At 45.4% G+C, this 17266-nt stretch overlaps 1 protein-coding gene across 1 annotated transcript in view; it reads left to right on the plus strand.

Annotated features, from left to right (window-relative positions):
• The first annotated feature begins 3350 nt into the window (after positions 1 to 3350).
• THRB (thyroid hormone receptor beta) overlaps positions 3351 to 17266 on the plus strand; it is a 77624-nt gene continuing 63708 nt past the window's right edge. Inside the window, exon 1 of the mRNA XM_045006077.1 lies at positions 3351 to 3446. Within this exon, the coding sequence (XP_044862012.1) occupies positions 3372 to 3446 (75 nt within the window). The 5' untranslated portion in view covers positions 3351 to 3371. The remainder of the gene's footprint in view (positions 3447 to 17266) is intronic.

The raw sequence follows: 17266 nt of genomic DNA on the forward strand, positions 1-17266 counted from the left end.
GGAGGCTGGGGCTGAGGTTACAGTGATAGCTTATTAAAAGTATTATCCGCGTGTAACAATTGTCAGGCTTTTACATGGTAGATGACCTGCTGAAATTCAGGGCCTTTCTGTACTTTTCAGTACAGAGCTGAACATTAACTATTTAATGGTTTGAACTGGAGAGATGCAGAGGATCAACCATTCATGTTGAGTTGTGAGTGCTCAACACCTCTCAGGGTAGATTAGTGACAAGATAAAATAAGGGAATGTTGAAGCTCAGTGGTAAAAAAACAAAACAAAAAAAACCCTACTCCTCTGGAAAGGAGACTGCAACTTTAGAATACCGCCACTGTGAAAAAGGAAAGGCTAGGAATAGACAATACTACTGGCAGATGTCCTAATTGTAGGGCACAGTGTCTCTCTGCTAATATGATCAGATGCTGAAGGATAAAAGACTGAAAATGTTTATGTGAAAGGTATATCAATCATACTTATACAGTTATCCTTTACCGCACAGTATTATTTTGTGGACAAACTAGCACTCAAAATGATCTCACTGGGGAACTAGTGGTTGAGCTCCCTGCAGAGACAGCCCCTCAAAATCTAATTGTGAATGGTGGCTTTTGTGGTGGGGATATCTGTTTGCCAGGTATTGAACTGATGTCATTTCTCACAGGACGCTAAATTGTCCAGTTTTTGAAAAAAGAGAATGCTGCATACTTACTTTGTAGGTATCATCTAATATAAACTGCGGCCTAAAAATATTCTACTAAAGCAGCCAGTGAAAAAGAATCTCACACGTAACATAGCCCCCAAAATGCTGACTTTGGTTTACTATAAAAATGTATTTCAAGGATATTCGATTAATAATACGCATTACCCATGCACTACTGACTGTTTTTCATAAATTGCAATTGGAGTCTCCAGTTCAGACTTTCTCAGAGAAAGTGGAGGGTAAAATGAAAGTAGCTTTTGTGGAGAAAGTTTACAGAACAAAATGTTCAGATGATGCATCAAGTAAATCCTTCACCACAAAGCCAAGATAGCCCCCAAGAAAAATAAAAGTGCCACATCTTGTTCCAAAACAAAATGTAAGGGCTCATAGCTTGGAACACCTGATCAAAATTAACTGGCATTTCCCCCTTCATTTTCCTAGTTCCCAATTACAAAATCATAAGAACTGCATTTTAGAAGGGACTTTTACATTAGAACAAAGGTGAAAGGGAGAACATTGGGCTCTGTGCAGGAATCGCTGCGTAAAATGCTATGGCCTTTGTTTTGCGGGTCAAACTAGAGGATCCTGATGGCCCCTTCTGACCGTATGAATTTAAAAACATTTAAACAACAAAATCTACTCAGCTACTACCTTTGAGTGTTCCCTTTGCTGTTGCTTAGGATATTTATGTTTTAATAAGGACATTCTACCTCATAGCTCAGTTTCCAATTCTGACTGACCCGGCATTCAAGACATAATCCTGTGTTTATGTGATCACAGCCAGACGTTCTGGAAATGACTGAGATTGCCAGCCGCAAGCCTTCAAAAATCAACGGTTAGGCTCCACAATATTGTGATTCACCCATGTATTGCCAGAAGACAGGATACTGGGCTAGATGGACCATTGGTCTGACCCAGTATGTCTGTTCTTATGAAAACTGTAGAAATAGACCAGATCATCCTCTCCAAGAGGGAAAATGTAGAGTTTCCAATGCCAGAAGGAAGTCAGAATTCTGACGTCCTGTGTAACATAGGCCATAGAACTTCCCCAAAATAATTCCTAGAGCAGATCTTTCAGAACAACATCCAATCTTGATTTAAATATGGTCGGTGATATTGGATGTGCCAAATTTGAGAGGCATTGCGACTGGGCCTGGCTGCTCTTCCATCATGATGGGGAGGATTGTGGGGGCAGCCAGGCAAAATTTCTGTGGCTGGCATTGCAACTTGGCACACAAGTTGATGATGGACAGGCAGCTGGGCCAAACCTGAGTGGCACCGTGACCCTGTGTACCCAGTTGCAATGCCACTCATCACTCAAATTTAGCCCGCACCATTTGAGTGCAGCATGGGTGATGGGAGTGAGCAGAGCCACTGGGCAGCCAGGCTCAGGAGAAGCCATCCTAACCTAGGACAGAAGTGGAGCGCTCCACTGCACCATCCTTAACCCACCCATTGCTTTCTCATAGACTCAGAGACTTTAAGGTCAGAAGAGACCATTATGATCATCTAGTCTGACCTCCTGCACAATGCAGGCCACAGAATCTCACCCACCCACTCATGTAACAAACCCCTAACCTCTGTCTGAGTTATTGAAGTCCCCAAATCGTGGTTTAAAGACCTCAAGGTGCAGAGAATCCTCCAGCAAGTGACCCATGCCCCACACTGCAGAGGAAGGTGAAAAGCCTCCAGGGCCTCTGCCAATCTTCCCTGGAGGAAAATTCCTTCCCGACCCCAAATATGGCAATCAGTTAAACTCTGAGCATGTGGGCAAGACTCACCTGCCAGACACCCAGGAAAGAATTCTTTGTAGTAACTCAGATCCCACCCCATCTAACATCCCATCACAGACCATTGGGCATATTTACCTGCTAATAATCAAAGATCAATTAATTGCCAAGATTAGGTTATCCCATCATACAAATCCCCTCCATAAACTTATCAAGTTTAGTCTTGAAGCCAGATATGTCTTTTGCCCCCACTACTCCCCTTGGAAGGCTGTTCCAGAACTTCACTCCTCTAATGGTTAGAAATCTTCGTCTAATTTCAAGTCTAAACTTCCTAGTGTCCAGTTTATATCCATTTGTTCTTGTGTCCACATTGGTACTAAGCTTAAATAATTCCTCTCCCTCCCTGATATTTATCCCTCTGCTATATTTATAAAGAGCAATCATATCTCCCCTCAGCCTTCTTTTGGTTAGGCTAAACAAGCCAAGCTCTTTGAGTCTCCTTTCATATGACAGGTTTTCCATTCCTTGGATCATCCTAGTAGCCCTTCTCTGAACCTGTTCCAGTTTGAATTCATCCTTCTTAAACATTGGAGACCAGAACTGCACACAGTATTCCAGATGAGGTCTCACCAGTGCCTTGTATAATGGTACCAACACCTCCTTATCTTTACTGGAAATACCTCGCCTGATGCATCCCAAGAGCACATTAGCTTTTTTCACAGCCATATCACATTGGCGGCTCATAGTCATCCTGTGATCAACCAATACTCTGAGGTCCTTCTTCTCCTCTGTTACTTCCAACTGATGTGACCCCAATTTATAACCAAAATTCTTGTTATTTCCTTCACCTTCTCCCCTGTTGCAGACTCCAGACTCACAGAACACCCTCTGGTGGAATATGGAAGAGGGAGAGTGGTGTTGTGGAGCCTGCTAGCCCACCATCTGACATGGGAAGAATCAGATCTGGAGACAATCCAGGACAATGCTACTCATTTAAGCATCATAACACCTCTCTGATGGAGGTATATATTATTATACCCATTTATCATATGGGCTAACTGAGGAACAGAGAGGATAAGTAATTTTCCTAAGGTCACACAGCAACTGAGTGACAGAGTCAGAACCACCTTTTCGTCTAGCTGAAAATGAATGGACAAGTCTCCCAATTTTTTCTTAAAGGGCACGATAATCTAATTTGCTGCACTCCTCTTGGGACTGGGAAGTGACCTCCAATCAGTGGTATTTAAATATATATACAACCTTCCAAGACTCAGCACCTAATTTTATTAGCTCCCACGTGGTGTACATTCAGCTTAGCCCTGGGGAAGTGCATGGGCATTTCTGTTGTCAATCATGTTATAAAGTCATATGTTGAGTCATATGAAGATATCAAGGTCACTTTTGATTCAACATACACAAGAAATGTTGGCAGTACATTAATGGAAGCCATTTTGTTACCTGGCAAGTCTGTCTACAAGTGTGCACTGAAAGTATATTATTTACTGCTGGCAATGTAATTATAGACTTTAGAACCTGTTCAATGCCTTGACTTTATCACACTAGACTGTGATAGGCTTTAAAAAAGAGAAGATTCGGGAGACTAGCTACGTTATGAAAGAGAGACTGGCCTAATGCTTTTGACAGAATTGTTAGTGCTTTCTGGCAGATGCTAGATTGACAGTACAGTACTGGAGATTGAGGACTAGTCTACACTAGAAGCTCTACATTGGCAGAGCTGCCCCAATGCAGCTGGGCCGAATTAGCGCATCTGGTGAAGATGCTCTATGCCGATGGGACAGCTCTCTCCCATCGGCGTAATTACTCCACCTCTGCGAGAAGCGGTAGCTATGTCAGCGGGAGAGTATCTCCCACAACATAGCGCAGGTGTTGTCAGCTCTTAGGTCACTGTAACTTGCGTCACTTGGTGTTTGTGATTTTTTTCACACACCCAAGCGACATAAATTATATCGATTTAAGTGGTAGTGTAGACCTTATAGATAGGCAACACTGTGCTGGCTTCTCCATGTTGCCTAACAGCTTTTTTCTGGAAGGGGACCAGGTGAAAAGTCAGTCAGTCAGTCATTTCTCTTCATGACCATTCAGTCCTTGGCATCTCTGCTGACATTTGCCAGTAAGACTTTCTTTTGTGATGCGACCATTTGTCCACCAGGGACTGAACTCAAACTGCAAAATCATTTGGCATACCTAACCAAAACAGCCATTAGATGCTAAAGACTATCAGCCACTGCTTAGATCTGAAACAGTGATATAGCGGTGAAAGGCCTCAGTACCCCATGCCTAATCTTTTGAGCCATTCAATCCCTCTCAGGTTTGTTGTTTAATCTAGTGAGTTCGTATGAGAGAGGAGGAGTTTGGTGGCGTGTGTGTTTAACCAAACTGGTTAAAGTTAATTGGTTAATCACCTTTTGTGATGATGAAAAAGAGTAAGAACAATAACTGGCACATGGCTTGTCAGTCAAACAAACTGATGTGTTGCTAAACTGGAAACCCAGGTTTGTGAATGAATTCCAAATATGCCCTTCTCTAGCCAGTGGAGACTAGGAATCCTAAGATATGATACGGGGAAAGGCACAGTATGTAGCCATTTCTAGTGTTTCTTCTGTTTGGACAAATCTGAGGGCTTGTCTACACTGCTGCTTCAATTGATGCAACTTACGTGGCTCATGGGTGTGAAAAAGCCACGCCTCTGAGTAACATAAGTTACATTGATTTAGGCTTTGTCTACACTACGCAGATTTTAGCGACACAGCTGTGCCGCTAAAAGGTGCACAGTGTAGCTACTGTTTGTCTGTAGTTGTTTGCATCTGTGTTCGTCCCAGGATATGAGAAAGAAAAGGTGGGTGAGGTAATATCTTTTATTAGAGCAATTTCTGCTGGTTAAAGAGACAAGCTTTTGAGCTCCACAGAGCTCCTCTTCAGGTCTGGGACAGGTAATCAGAATGTCACCACTAAATACAATCTGTTCTACCATGTAGTTAGCTGTGGCCCAACTGATTATCTTTCCCAGACCAGAAGATATTACATCATCCACTTTTTTTCTCTCATGTAAAAGTTGTATCATTTGTGGAGTGCAGAAAGGGAAAGGTAGGCACTAACATTCATAATGTATGAATCCCATATATTACTGGCCTGTTGTGGAGAAGGGATTTGCCCCATAAATCTCCTGCCTGGATGCTATTTGTACCCTTTTACAACCTTTTTAGATCAGTAACTGATTTTGAATGAGAACCAGTTTTTCTCTAACATCCTCCACACTTAACCAGCCTCCAAGGAGGAAAGTTCTGTAGCTAATTTAGATACCACTCACCCATCAAACAGATTACAATACTAGATCCAGCGAAAACTGTGAAGAATGAGGGGCATTTGGGTATTATTTTAACAAAAAAACCCGCGTAGCTCAGTTTTCCCTCTCATTTTGTAATGTTACCCACTGGTTATGAAGGGACTAATTTTTTTCTTGGGAGAGGGAATGGGTCAGAGTTACATAGGTGGGTCTGAGTTGGTATGAATGAACTACCAAGAATTGTTTACATATGAATAGGGTTGCATTGGAGCTACAATGGAAGACAAGTGACTGGACATTAACTTTTAACAACTGGCAGCCAAGGGAAAGGAAATGTGGAAGCAGCTTGACTGGGACTGGGAACAAAGGAACAACTCAGACCCACCTATGTGAGCACTTGGGTATCAGAACTCTTTCCATTCTAGCCTTAGGACACTTCAATACTGTATTCCAGTTGACTCAGGCCAGGTCTACACTAAAAAGTTAGGTTGACTCAGTTACGTTGCTCAGGAGTGTGAAAAATCCACAGCCGTGAGCAACATAATTAAGTGACCTAACCCCCAGTGTTTCTTTCATCAACCTAGTATCACCTCTCACGGAGATGGATTAACTTCAGTGATGGGAGAAACCCCCTCCCCCATTATTGTAGTGAGCGTCTACACTGAAATGCTACAGCAGTGCAGCTGCAGTGGTGCTGTTGTTACAGTTTAAGGGTATGGCTACACTTGCAGCTGTACAGCACTGGGAGTTAAACCTGTCTTTGTACAGCTGAGTAAGGAAAGCGCTGCAGTGTGGCCTCATTGACAGCTGCCAGCGCACTGTCATGGCCACATTTGCAGCATCTGCAGCGGCAATGGGAGCGGTGCATTATGGGCAGCTATCCCAGCGTTGAAGTGGCTGCAACGTGCTTTTCAAAAGAGGGGGCTGGAGTGGAGTGTGACAGGGAGTGTGGGGGAGAGAGAGAGTGGATTTTTGGAGCCGACACTGTGTCAGCGCCCTGCCTTGCAAGTTCCGACATAAGAACGTAAGAACGGCCGTACCGGGTCAGACCAAAGGTCCATCTAGCCCAGTATCTGTCTACCGACAGTGGCCAATGCCAGGTGCCCCAGAGAGAGTGAACCTAACAGGCAATGATCAAGTGATCTCTCTCCTGCCATCCATCTCCATCCTCTGACAAACAGAGGCTAGGGACACCATTCCTTACCCATCCTGGCTAATAGCCATTTATGGACTTAACCGCCATGAATTTATCCAGTTCTCTTTTAAACGCTGCTATAGTCCTAGCCTTCACAACCTCCTCAGGTAAGGAGTTCCACAAGTTGATTGTGCGCTGCATGAAGAAGAACTTCCTTTTATTTGTTTTAAACCTGCTGCCTATTAACTTCATTTGGTGACCCCTAGTTCTTGTATTATGGGAATAAGTAAATAACTTTTCCTTATCCACTTTCTCCACATCACTCATGATTTTATATACCTCTATCATATCCCCCCTTAGTCTCCTCTTTTCCAAGCTGAAGAGTCCCAGCCTCTTTAATCTTTCCTCCTATGGGACCCTTTCCAAACCCCTAATCATTTTAGTTGCCCTTTTCTGAACCTTTTCTAGTGCCAGTATATCTTTTTTGAGGTGAGGAGACCACATGTGTACACAGTATTCGAGATGTGGGCATACCATGGGTGTACCCCACCCCTCTCTCACTCACTGAAAGCAAACAGTAGCTGATAAGCAGCCTCCCCGAAACGGACCTCCTCCCTCCGCTCCCTCCCTCCCACACACCATGCCGCTTCTCTCCTCAAGCCCCATCCCTCCCCCTCTCTTCAAGCAAACACTAGCTGTGGGCGTTCCAAAGGGAGCCTCCTGCCTCTGCTCATTCACAGCAAACAGTAGCTGTGTTTGTTTTTTTGATAAGCAGCTTCGGGAGCCCGGAGTTCACAACAAAACAAAGAGAGTAATCTTTACTTAAAAGGATTATGGGAAGCTCCCGGAGGTCAGTTACAGCGAACTAAGATTATTCCCTGTTTACACTGGCACCCCAGCACTGCAGCAGCAGCGCTATACTCTTTATTCCTCTCGTGGAGGTGGAGTACAAGCAGCGCTGTAGCCAGGGAGATACAGCGCTGTATGTGCCTTGCCAGTGTGGACGGGGAGTGAGTTACAGCTCTATAAAGCCACTAACAGTCCTGTAACTCAAGTGTAGTCAAGGCCTAAGTGTAGACATAAAAGCTGCCTTGGTTTGAAAAGGCTGCACTGTGTCCCTGCAAGCATCTGCTGATTGCATAGCTTCCCAAAGGGGTAAAATCTGTAACCAGAGTTCCTGTTCTTTTGGACTGGCTGGAAGAGCCAAGGTGAGAAATGGGGGTGCTAAAGTCAGTGGTATAGCAGGGCCAGAGGGCTCCTCCTTATAAAAAGTGGAGTCCTAAGCCCAGCACTAAAGGATATTCTTCCACAGAGATTGTCTAAAGAGTGGAAAAAGTGTGCCCTTGTGGATCTATAGAGAAAGACATTTGACTTTTGGGACAACAAAACAGATCAACAGCACAGACTGAACTGTTCCCTGCAACTTGCCACATTCCTTAAAAGGAAGTTATTTTATTTACTGCAGATAAAATGCAGGATGAAACTTTAATTATTAATTCCAGAATTGAATCAAGAAACACTATTAAAATCATTGTCATCTATAAAACAGCTAATAAAAACCCACTTCATTTATTAGTTGTAAGACAGCAGCGGTTAGCGACCCCAACCAATCAGCGCCCAATTGTGCTTGTTGCTGTATCTACTCAGAGCAGGAGGCAGTCCCTGCCCCAGTGAGCTACACATACAAGAGGAAGAGGAAGGAAGTCATCTTTCAGGTTTACCGATAGGGAACTGAGGCACAGAAAGATTAAGTGACTTGCTCCAAATCACACAAGAGGTCTGTAGCAGTGACAGATCTATTGAGTCTCAGGCCTGGTCTACACTAGGACTTTAAGTCGAATTTAGCAGCATTAATTCGAACTAACCGCTCAACCGTCCACACCAAGAAGCCATTTAATTCGAACTAGAGGGCTCTTTAGTTCGAATTTGGTACTCCACCCCGACAGGTGGAGTAGCGCTAAATTCGACATGGCTAGCTCGAATTAGGCTAGGTGTGGATGCTAATCGAACTTAGTAGCTCCGGGAGCTATCCCACACTGCACCACTCTGTTGACGCTCTGGACAGCAGTCCGAGCTTGGATGCTCTGACCAGCCACACAGGAAACGACCCGGGAAAATTTGAATTCCTTTTCCTGTCTGGGCACTTTGAATCTGACGTCCTGGTTGGACATCGGGGCGAGCTCCGCAGCACCTGCAACGATGCAGAGCTCTCCAGCAGAGGAGTCCGGGCAATCCAAGAATAGAAAGAGGTCCCCAGCATGGACTGACCGGGAAGTCATGGATCTGATCGCTGTGTGGGGCGAGGAGTCTGTGCTCTCGGAGCTGCGCTCCAACAAGCGGAATGCAAAGACCTTCGAGAAGGTCTCCAAAGCCATGATAGACAAAGGATACAGCCGGGATGCGATGCAGTGCCGCGTGAAAGTCAAGGACCTGAGACAAGGTTACCAAAAAGTCAGAGCGGCAAACGGACGCTCCGGAGCACAGCCCCAGACATGCCGCTTCTACGAGGCACTGCATGCCATTCTCGGTGGGTCTGCCACCACTGCCCCACCAGTGACCGTGGACTCTGAGGATGGCATAGTGTACCTGGACAGTTCCTTGGCGATGTTCGCCGATGGGGAAGATGAGGAAGGGTTTGTGGAGGACGGCGCAGGCGACAGCGAACACAATACCGCTTGCCCTGACAGCCAGGATCTCTTCATCACCCTCACAGAGATCCCCTACCAACCGTTCCCGCCCGTTAACCCGGACTCAGAATCAGGGGAAGGATCAGGCGGTAAGTGCTATAAACATGGAAACATTTATTTTTTAAAAAACAGGTATAGAAAAAATAGAAATACTATATACAAAATTTTAAATGTCAAACTATATAAATAGTAGGTCCACACATATAGGGATTGAACAATAATCCTCTTGGGACAGTTCAACAAAGCTCTCAGAGAGCTGCTCGAAAAGCCTCCGCAGGAGGTTCCTGGGGAGAGGTGCCTTATTGGGTGCCCCGTGGAAGCACACTCTTCCGCGCCAGGACATCCTAATGTAGAGAGGAATCATCGCCTCCACCAGCATTGCTGCATATGGTCCTGGTCTGTGCAGGGCTTCCATTAGCATCCGCTCTCTCTGACTCCGAGTGACCCGCCTCAGGGTGATGTCGTTCTGGACAGGCTGCATCTAAGTAGGGCAATTAGTGTATTGTTACTATTGTTAATGGTTTAAAATTAGGTTGCATAACAACGACCCTCGCTTAACAGCCACGTGCTGGAGGCCACAGAGAACAAGCATACATTGATCTTTCCCGTGCACTGGCGGGAGGGGCTGGAAAAGGCTCAGCCTTTCTGCTTTCCAGATTGCCTTTAGCAGGAGAGCACAGCTATCCACTAACTGATAAGCATTATCTACTTTAAGGCTTACCAGGACTGTCTGCAAGACGGATTCAGCTGTCTCTCCCCGCTTGTCCGCTCTCCTGTGCAATGGCGCCGCCAATGAGAGCGTATTCCGAAATCTCGAACTTGTCCTGAGATCTCGTGGAACTTGGTGCCCTGTATGGTCTTGTTCAGAGAAACTGACTAGACTGTGTTCACTGTTCGCAAACATGTATCTGTTCAAGGAAATCACTTACTGTTTCCCATCACACAGCTTCTGCTCTTTCCCGGACTGCCCCGGCATCCCCCTCGCAGAGGCTGGCTCAGATTAGGCGGCGAAAGAAAAAGACTCGGGACGAGATGTTCGCGGAACTGATGGCCTGCTCCAGAGCCGAGGCGGCCCAGCAGAGCCAGTGGAGGGAGACCCTCTCTCAGCAGCAGCGCTCACACAGCGAACGGGAGGACAGGTGGCGGCAGGAAGACCAGCAGGCGACTCAAACGCTGCTTGGGCTAATGAGGGAGCAAACGGACACGCTCTGGTGCCTTGTTGATGTTCTGCAGGACCGCAGGCAGGAGGAGAGAGCCCCCCTGCACTGTATCTGCAACCACCCTCCAACGCCAAGAAGTCCTGTCCCCCCCTCACCGAAAATTACAAGACGGAGGGGCGGTAGGGGCCGTGAGAACTGTCACTGCACCACAGCTGAGCGCTAATGTACCACACACCTCTGACGCTATAACTGTGTAGAAGCGCTTCCCTTACAGGATCACCCAGTCCCAAATCCAAGTTTCATCACCCCACTATGTAGTAGATTAATAAAAGCTGTTTGCTGTTGTTCACTCTTTCCGTCACGTCTTTCGTGTCAGAAGACTGTGTATGTGGGGGGGGGCAGGGGATTTATAATTGCACGGGATAGCCTACATTAGCAGGGTACAGACTATCGGGGGCAGGATCAACTGCAGGGCACACACAGACTGCAGTCAGTAGTCACCAGGGTCACTCTGTGTGGTGTATGCTGCCCCGGGTCATTCTGTGATGTGTACGCTTGTCCACGGTCCTAGCGCCTGCCACCCCCTAATGTTAAGGCATGCTGCCCTTACCATGCACTTCCACCGTAGGCGCGATCCTCTCCGCTGCCCTGAGCCCCAACAAGAGCCCTCATCCACGGACAGATACTCACCCTTCCCCCACACCCCTCACCCCTTCCTACGCCCAAACCCACAGCCCAGAGCCTGCATCCAAATCCCTATCCAAAGACGGCACCACTCGCCCCTTCCTGCAAACCCACCCCTACATGCACAACCACTTGCAACCGTCCCCCACCCCAGAGACCTATGTAGGAGCAGGAGGCTGTCCGTCCTGTATTGTACAAGCGGTCTGTACATCAGTGCACACCGTACCCAGCACAGTATGCGTCCATGTTTCAAACCCTGAACAGAAATGCAAAGTAAAAGAAAGATTTATTAACAATAACTGTTCCGTTTAATTTGTTTTAAAACGTGTTTTGGAAGTGGGGGAAACTTGGAGAACGGGGTATGTAACCGCAGATCTCACTCAACACATAGAGACACAGGCCCAGGATCAGCTTCTCTTAAAATCAAGTGGAGAGTCATAGGTTACCCTGCTCTCCGAGGAAACTTGCTTTCAAAGCCTCCCGGATACACAGCGCTTCCCGCTGGGATATTCTTTCGGCACGGGTGTCTGGCTGAGCGTAAACAGCAGCCAGGCGATTTGCCTCAACCTCCCATCCGGCCAAAAAGGTCTCGCCCTTGCTCTCACAGACATTGTGGAGCACACAGCAAGCAGCAATAACTACGGGGATATTCTTTTCGCTGATGTCCGAGCGAGTCAGTAAGCTCCGCCACCTCCCCTTAAGACGTCCGAAAGCACACTCCACCACCATTCTGCACTTGCTCAGCTGGTAGTTGAAGAGTTCCTTCTCACTGTCCAAGGCGCCTGTATAGGGCTTCATGAGCCAGGGCATTAGCGGGTAGGCTGGGTCCCCGAGGATCACTGTAGGCATCTGCACATCCCCAACCGTTATTTTGTGGTCCGGGAAGAAAGTTCCTGCCTGGAGGCGTCTAAACAGACCAGAGTTCCTGAACACACGCGCGTCATGAACCTTGCCCGCCCACCCGACGAAGATGTTGGTAAAACGTCCCCTATGGTCCACCAGTGCTTGCAGCACCATTGAAAAGTAGCCCTTTCGGTTAATGTACTCGCTGGCCTGGTGGGCTGGTGCCAGGATAGGGATGTGAGTCCCATCTATAGCCCCACCGCAGTTTGGGAATCCCATCGCGGCGAAGCCATCTATGACGACCTGGACGTTTCCCAGAGTCACTACCTTTGAGAGCAGTTGCTCAACGATTGCGTGGGCTACTTGAATGACAGCAATCCCCACGGTAGATTTGCCCACGCCAAAGTGGTTCGCTACTGACCGGTAGCTGTCTGGCGTTGCAAGTTTCCAGAGGGCTATGGCCACTCGCTTCTGCACACTCAGGGCTGCTCGCATCCGTGTGTCCTGGTGCTTCAGGGCAGGGGCCAGCAAGTCACAGAGTTCAAGGAAAGTGCCCTTACGCATCCTGAAGTTTCGCAGCCACTGTGATTCATCCCAGACCTGCAGCACTATGCGGTCCCACCAGTCTGTGCTTGTTTCCCGGGCCCAGAATCGCCTTTCCACACCATGAACTTGACCCATTGCCACCATGATCTCCACTGCGCGGCGTACCCTGCTTTCTGAGAGGTCTGCGCCACTCTCCTCACCGCGCTGCCGGAGCCTCCTCGCCCGATTTCTCAGCAGCTGACTGTGGAAGAGGTAGACGATAAGGTGCGAGGAGTTGACAACGGCCATAAGTGCAGCGATGATCGCAGCGGGCTCCATGCTCGCAGTGCTGTGGCGTCCGCGCTGTAACTGACCAGAAAAGTGCGCGAACAGATTTCCCGCCGGCGCTTTCATGGAGGGAGGGCGTGATTGACGGTTCGATGACGACAGTTACCCAAAACCACCCTCGACACATTTTGTCCCCAGCAGGCATTGGGAGCTCTACCCAGCATTCCAATGGGCAGCGGGGAGTGCGGGAACTGTGGGATAGCTTCCCACAGTGCACCGCTTCGAAAGTCGATGCCGGCCCTGTTAATGTGGACTCAGAAATTCGAATTAGTGTATTTACTGTGAATACACAAATTCGACTTCATAAGGTCGAATCCACAAATTCGACTTAAGTAGATTCGAAATAGTCTTGTAGTGTAGACAAGGCCTCAGTGTAGTGACCTAAACAAATGGTCATCTTTCCTTTCACTCATTTCCTCCTGAATTTTTACATGAGTGATTACTTCATGCCAAGTACTAGTCTCATTGAGGAAAATGGCAAAACTCCCATTGCAGAGTGTTGACCCTTAAAACATAATTGGCTGAAAAAGCTTTTACTTTTCTTTATTTCTTTCTTAAATTGGCCTGTAGACAATAATTTTAAGACTAGTAACTAATTATTTACAGGAGGGACTAGCTTTATTTCCAAAATGTGATGATTTGTTTTTAAGGGTACTGTATATGATTGTCAGTAAGTCACCTAACCACAATTACATTCAGGCAACTGGTTTATTGATGAGATTCACTAGTTCCACTGGCATGTTGGAACGGGTCTGATCCTGACTTTAATGGGAGTAGGAACAGACCTGATCTATGTTTACTAGTTTCCTGTTTAATTTGTTGTTTGGCAGAGTATAAAATACCTCAGAGTTCCACAAGATGTCAGTAGAAAAAGAATAACGTTTTCTTTGTAGCCTCTGTTTATACTTGTTTGTACATGGCAAAAGTGAAACAGAATATCTGTTTTGCACCTAAAGATTAAAGAACATACTGTTATTTCTAAGAAGAGTCCAGATTTGCTTTCAGGCAGCCAGTAGGGCAGGGAAAGAGGAGACACAAATACATCAGAACATGCAAGGAGGCTGATTATTTTAACTTTTGTCCCATAAAACCTTCACCCAGCAGGTTTTATTTTCTTACTTGCTGTTATAATTACCATAAAAGTTGAGATCCTTTAAATACTTTGGGAACTTGGTTTATCAAACATGTCAGGCTAAATGGATCAAAAATGATGAAAACAAATTAAGAACAAGTTACAATGAAAACAATATACAAATACATTACATTATGAGGGCTCATATCGAAAAATCCTAACACTGGACTAGTAGGTTTCTAATCATGTCAAGAGAGAATAAATAACAGTGAATTATAGGGCTATAATTTCGTTAGGGGTTTGTGCCAGCATCATAAATCATGAGAGTGAAGCTCAAGGAGACTCAAAAGATTAAATGCAGCTGTTTCTTATTTTATATTATGTGTGGCTCTAAATTCAGATCTGTACCCTGCCCAGGTTCCCAAGGAGAGCTTCTTTCACCTGCTTATGTACGCACTTCTGCATGCGTCTCTGCTAATCCTTTTTTGGCTCCCGTCTCCTTTTTTTCACACTACTGACTGTTTCTTGCTAGCTTTCTACTCCCAGTGTATCACTCGTTTAACACATTAGTACTGTTGTACTTTCTTCATTGCTGGAGCACACTTCCCCTGTCACTTTAGTGGATCTGACTGGCTCAGTTTCATAACTCACAGCTGCGTATGACAGCCTGTTCATGGTTAATATCAATGGTGCACTAGAGGGAGCTAGAGGATAACATGATGCCAGCCAAATTATAGTAAGGGGTTCCAGCCACGTAATTAATCAAGAAGAGGTAATGTGGACAGGCAGACCTGATAAATGGAAAAACGTTTTTCTTGTTTTACCTTAAACACATCAGACAGATTTTATTTGGGGACTCTGACATGGGTCTTCAAAATATGATTGGCTGATTTTCAATATTTGCTGGCATGACATCAAATTAATTGGTAGCACTGCCTTACACCCATGGTAGCCCTGTATGAGGGATCACAGGTGGAGCAGACATGCAGTGGGGTCTTTGTGCCCTCTACAGCCTGCAGAGGGGTTTCCATGGCAGGCCCATGTAGGCCAACACAGAAGGGCTACTAGAGACCCAGGGCTCTTCCACATAGATAGTGGAGAGGGTGTGCAGCTGGTGTTCCAGCTTCTAGGTTGAAATAAAGACAGTGAGAAGTTATGCCACAGTTTTGTGGTGGTCCATTCTGTTCTTCCAAGTCCCTGTGGAGTTCCATGTTCAAAGCCTGATTGTCAAGTATCAGAGGGATAGCCGTGTTAGTCTGGATCTGTAAAAGCAGCAAAGAATCCTGTGGCACCTTATAGACTAACAGACGTTTTGCAGCATGAGCTTTCGTGGGTGAATACCCACTTCTTCTGAAGAAGTGGGTATTCACCCACGAAAGCTCATGCTGCAAAACGTCTGTTAGTCTATAAGGTGCCACAGGATTCTTTGCTGCTTTTACAAAGCCTGATTGATTACTCTGACTTTTTGTGGGTTAGGAGCCCACATTTACCTCAAGCATTTACTTTCCCGTACTGTAACTGGTGTGGTAATGAATATAGGAAATAGGGGTATTTATTTTAACAATGTATCCTCTGGTTTAATTTTTAAAGGGATTTTCAGTTCAAGTAATCACACTATCCATAGAGCATCTTCTTGCTTACAATATCTAAAGCTTGCATTGCTTTTACAGTTAAGTTATTTGATTTAATTACTGGAGGAAATATTATGTTTTGTAGTACTTGTCTATAAGAAAGACGCCATACAACAACTAAGTAATGGATGTATTGGTTATTGTGAAATAATGCTAACAACTTTACTATAAATTTTATGGGCAGAACCTTAGCTGGAGATCAGGACCATTATCTCTCAAGAAGGGGTGGAAGTGTCCCTAGAACCCAAATAAATCTAAAGAAAATAAGAATACGTATCCGAAAAGCTTTCATTGAATAGTGGGAGGAAAACACAAGTAACTTACATGGCCCCTGCAAGATATTATGAAGTTCTAAAGGCATCTTTGCATTTTTAAAGCTTTATATTCACGCATTTTCCTTTTTGGTGAAACATACATATTCTCAGATAGATGTCATGAAATACGTAGATAGAAATGGATGTGGTGGGAGAAACAGCAAGGGAGATAAATGATATTGTTATGGTGGAAGGCACCAGATGGTGCTGTTACATGTAGTCCTATGGTTCTTTTCCTTAGTATGTGAGCACTGTTTGGTCTTGGAAGAAATGCTACATTGTTTTTATTTTTGTGATGTCATTTCTCATTGGAGGGGCTGTTGCAAGCGGCAGAAGAATTTGTTCTCTGTCATCATGTCAGTAACTAGAGTCACGGCTAGGGGCAGAGTTGCTTCTTAGGAACTGGGCGTCAGTGTTTGGGCTGAGATTCCTGTGCGCTGTTTGTGGCACCTCTGTCTCAGAACTGATGTATATAGTTTAAAATAAACAGGTTGCACTAAGATGACACCCCTACTCTGTGTCACTGATTTCTCTTTCAATACGGTACTGATCTGTAGACATTTGCTACTGCTTAGTAGAGGGGTGTCAATAAGTATACATGTATTACAAGGGTATGTGTGTGCACATGTGGCGAGAGAGGGAGATGTTTGTATGTATAAAGTCCTTGTGACCTTAACTTTATAGGCAATGTGGAGAATGCCATTGTTCAAAGGCTTAAGAATAATAAGAAACAAGGAATGTTTTGCTATTCTAGTGAAAATAATGCCACATTTGGTTATGAGAAATTTGTAAAGGTTAGAAGACTTGTATGTGACAAATTTTCTGCAGTCAGATGATTCTAGAAGAAGCAATGTGATGGGAAGCCGAGGCCTTCTAATTCTTTTGACTCCTTGCTTACTACCGTACTTCTGACTAATATACAGGCTTCACTAGAAACAATAACATAAAAGAGAATTTTAAAAACCTGTAAACATGCATAATGGGCCAAATTCCCTGGTATATAATATATGTTCCAAAACTACATATTAATGAGGGCCCAGTGGAACCTTCTCCATAAAATCTAGAGGAAGCAGTCCCCTGGCTGGTAGTTCCGTGGTGTGAGTGGGAACATTCTTCTCTCACAGGACATGATCTCTGAC

Source organism: Mauremys mutica, chromosome 2, assembly GCF_020497125.1.
Source record: "Mauremys mutica isolate MM-2020 ecotype Southern chromosome 2, ASM2049712v1, whole genome shotgun sequence".
NCBI classification, from domain to species: Eukaryota; Metazoa; Chordata; order Testudines; family Geoemydidae; genus Mauremys; species Mauremys mutica.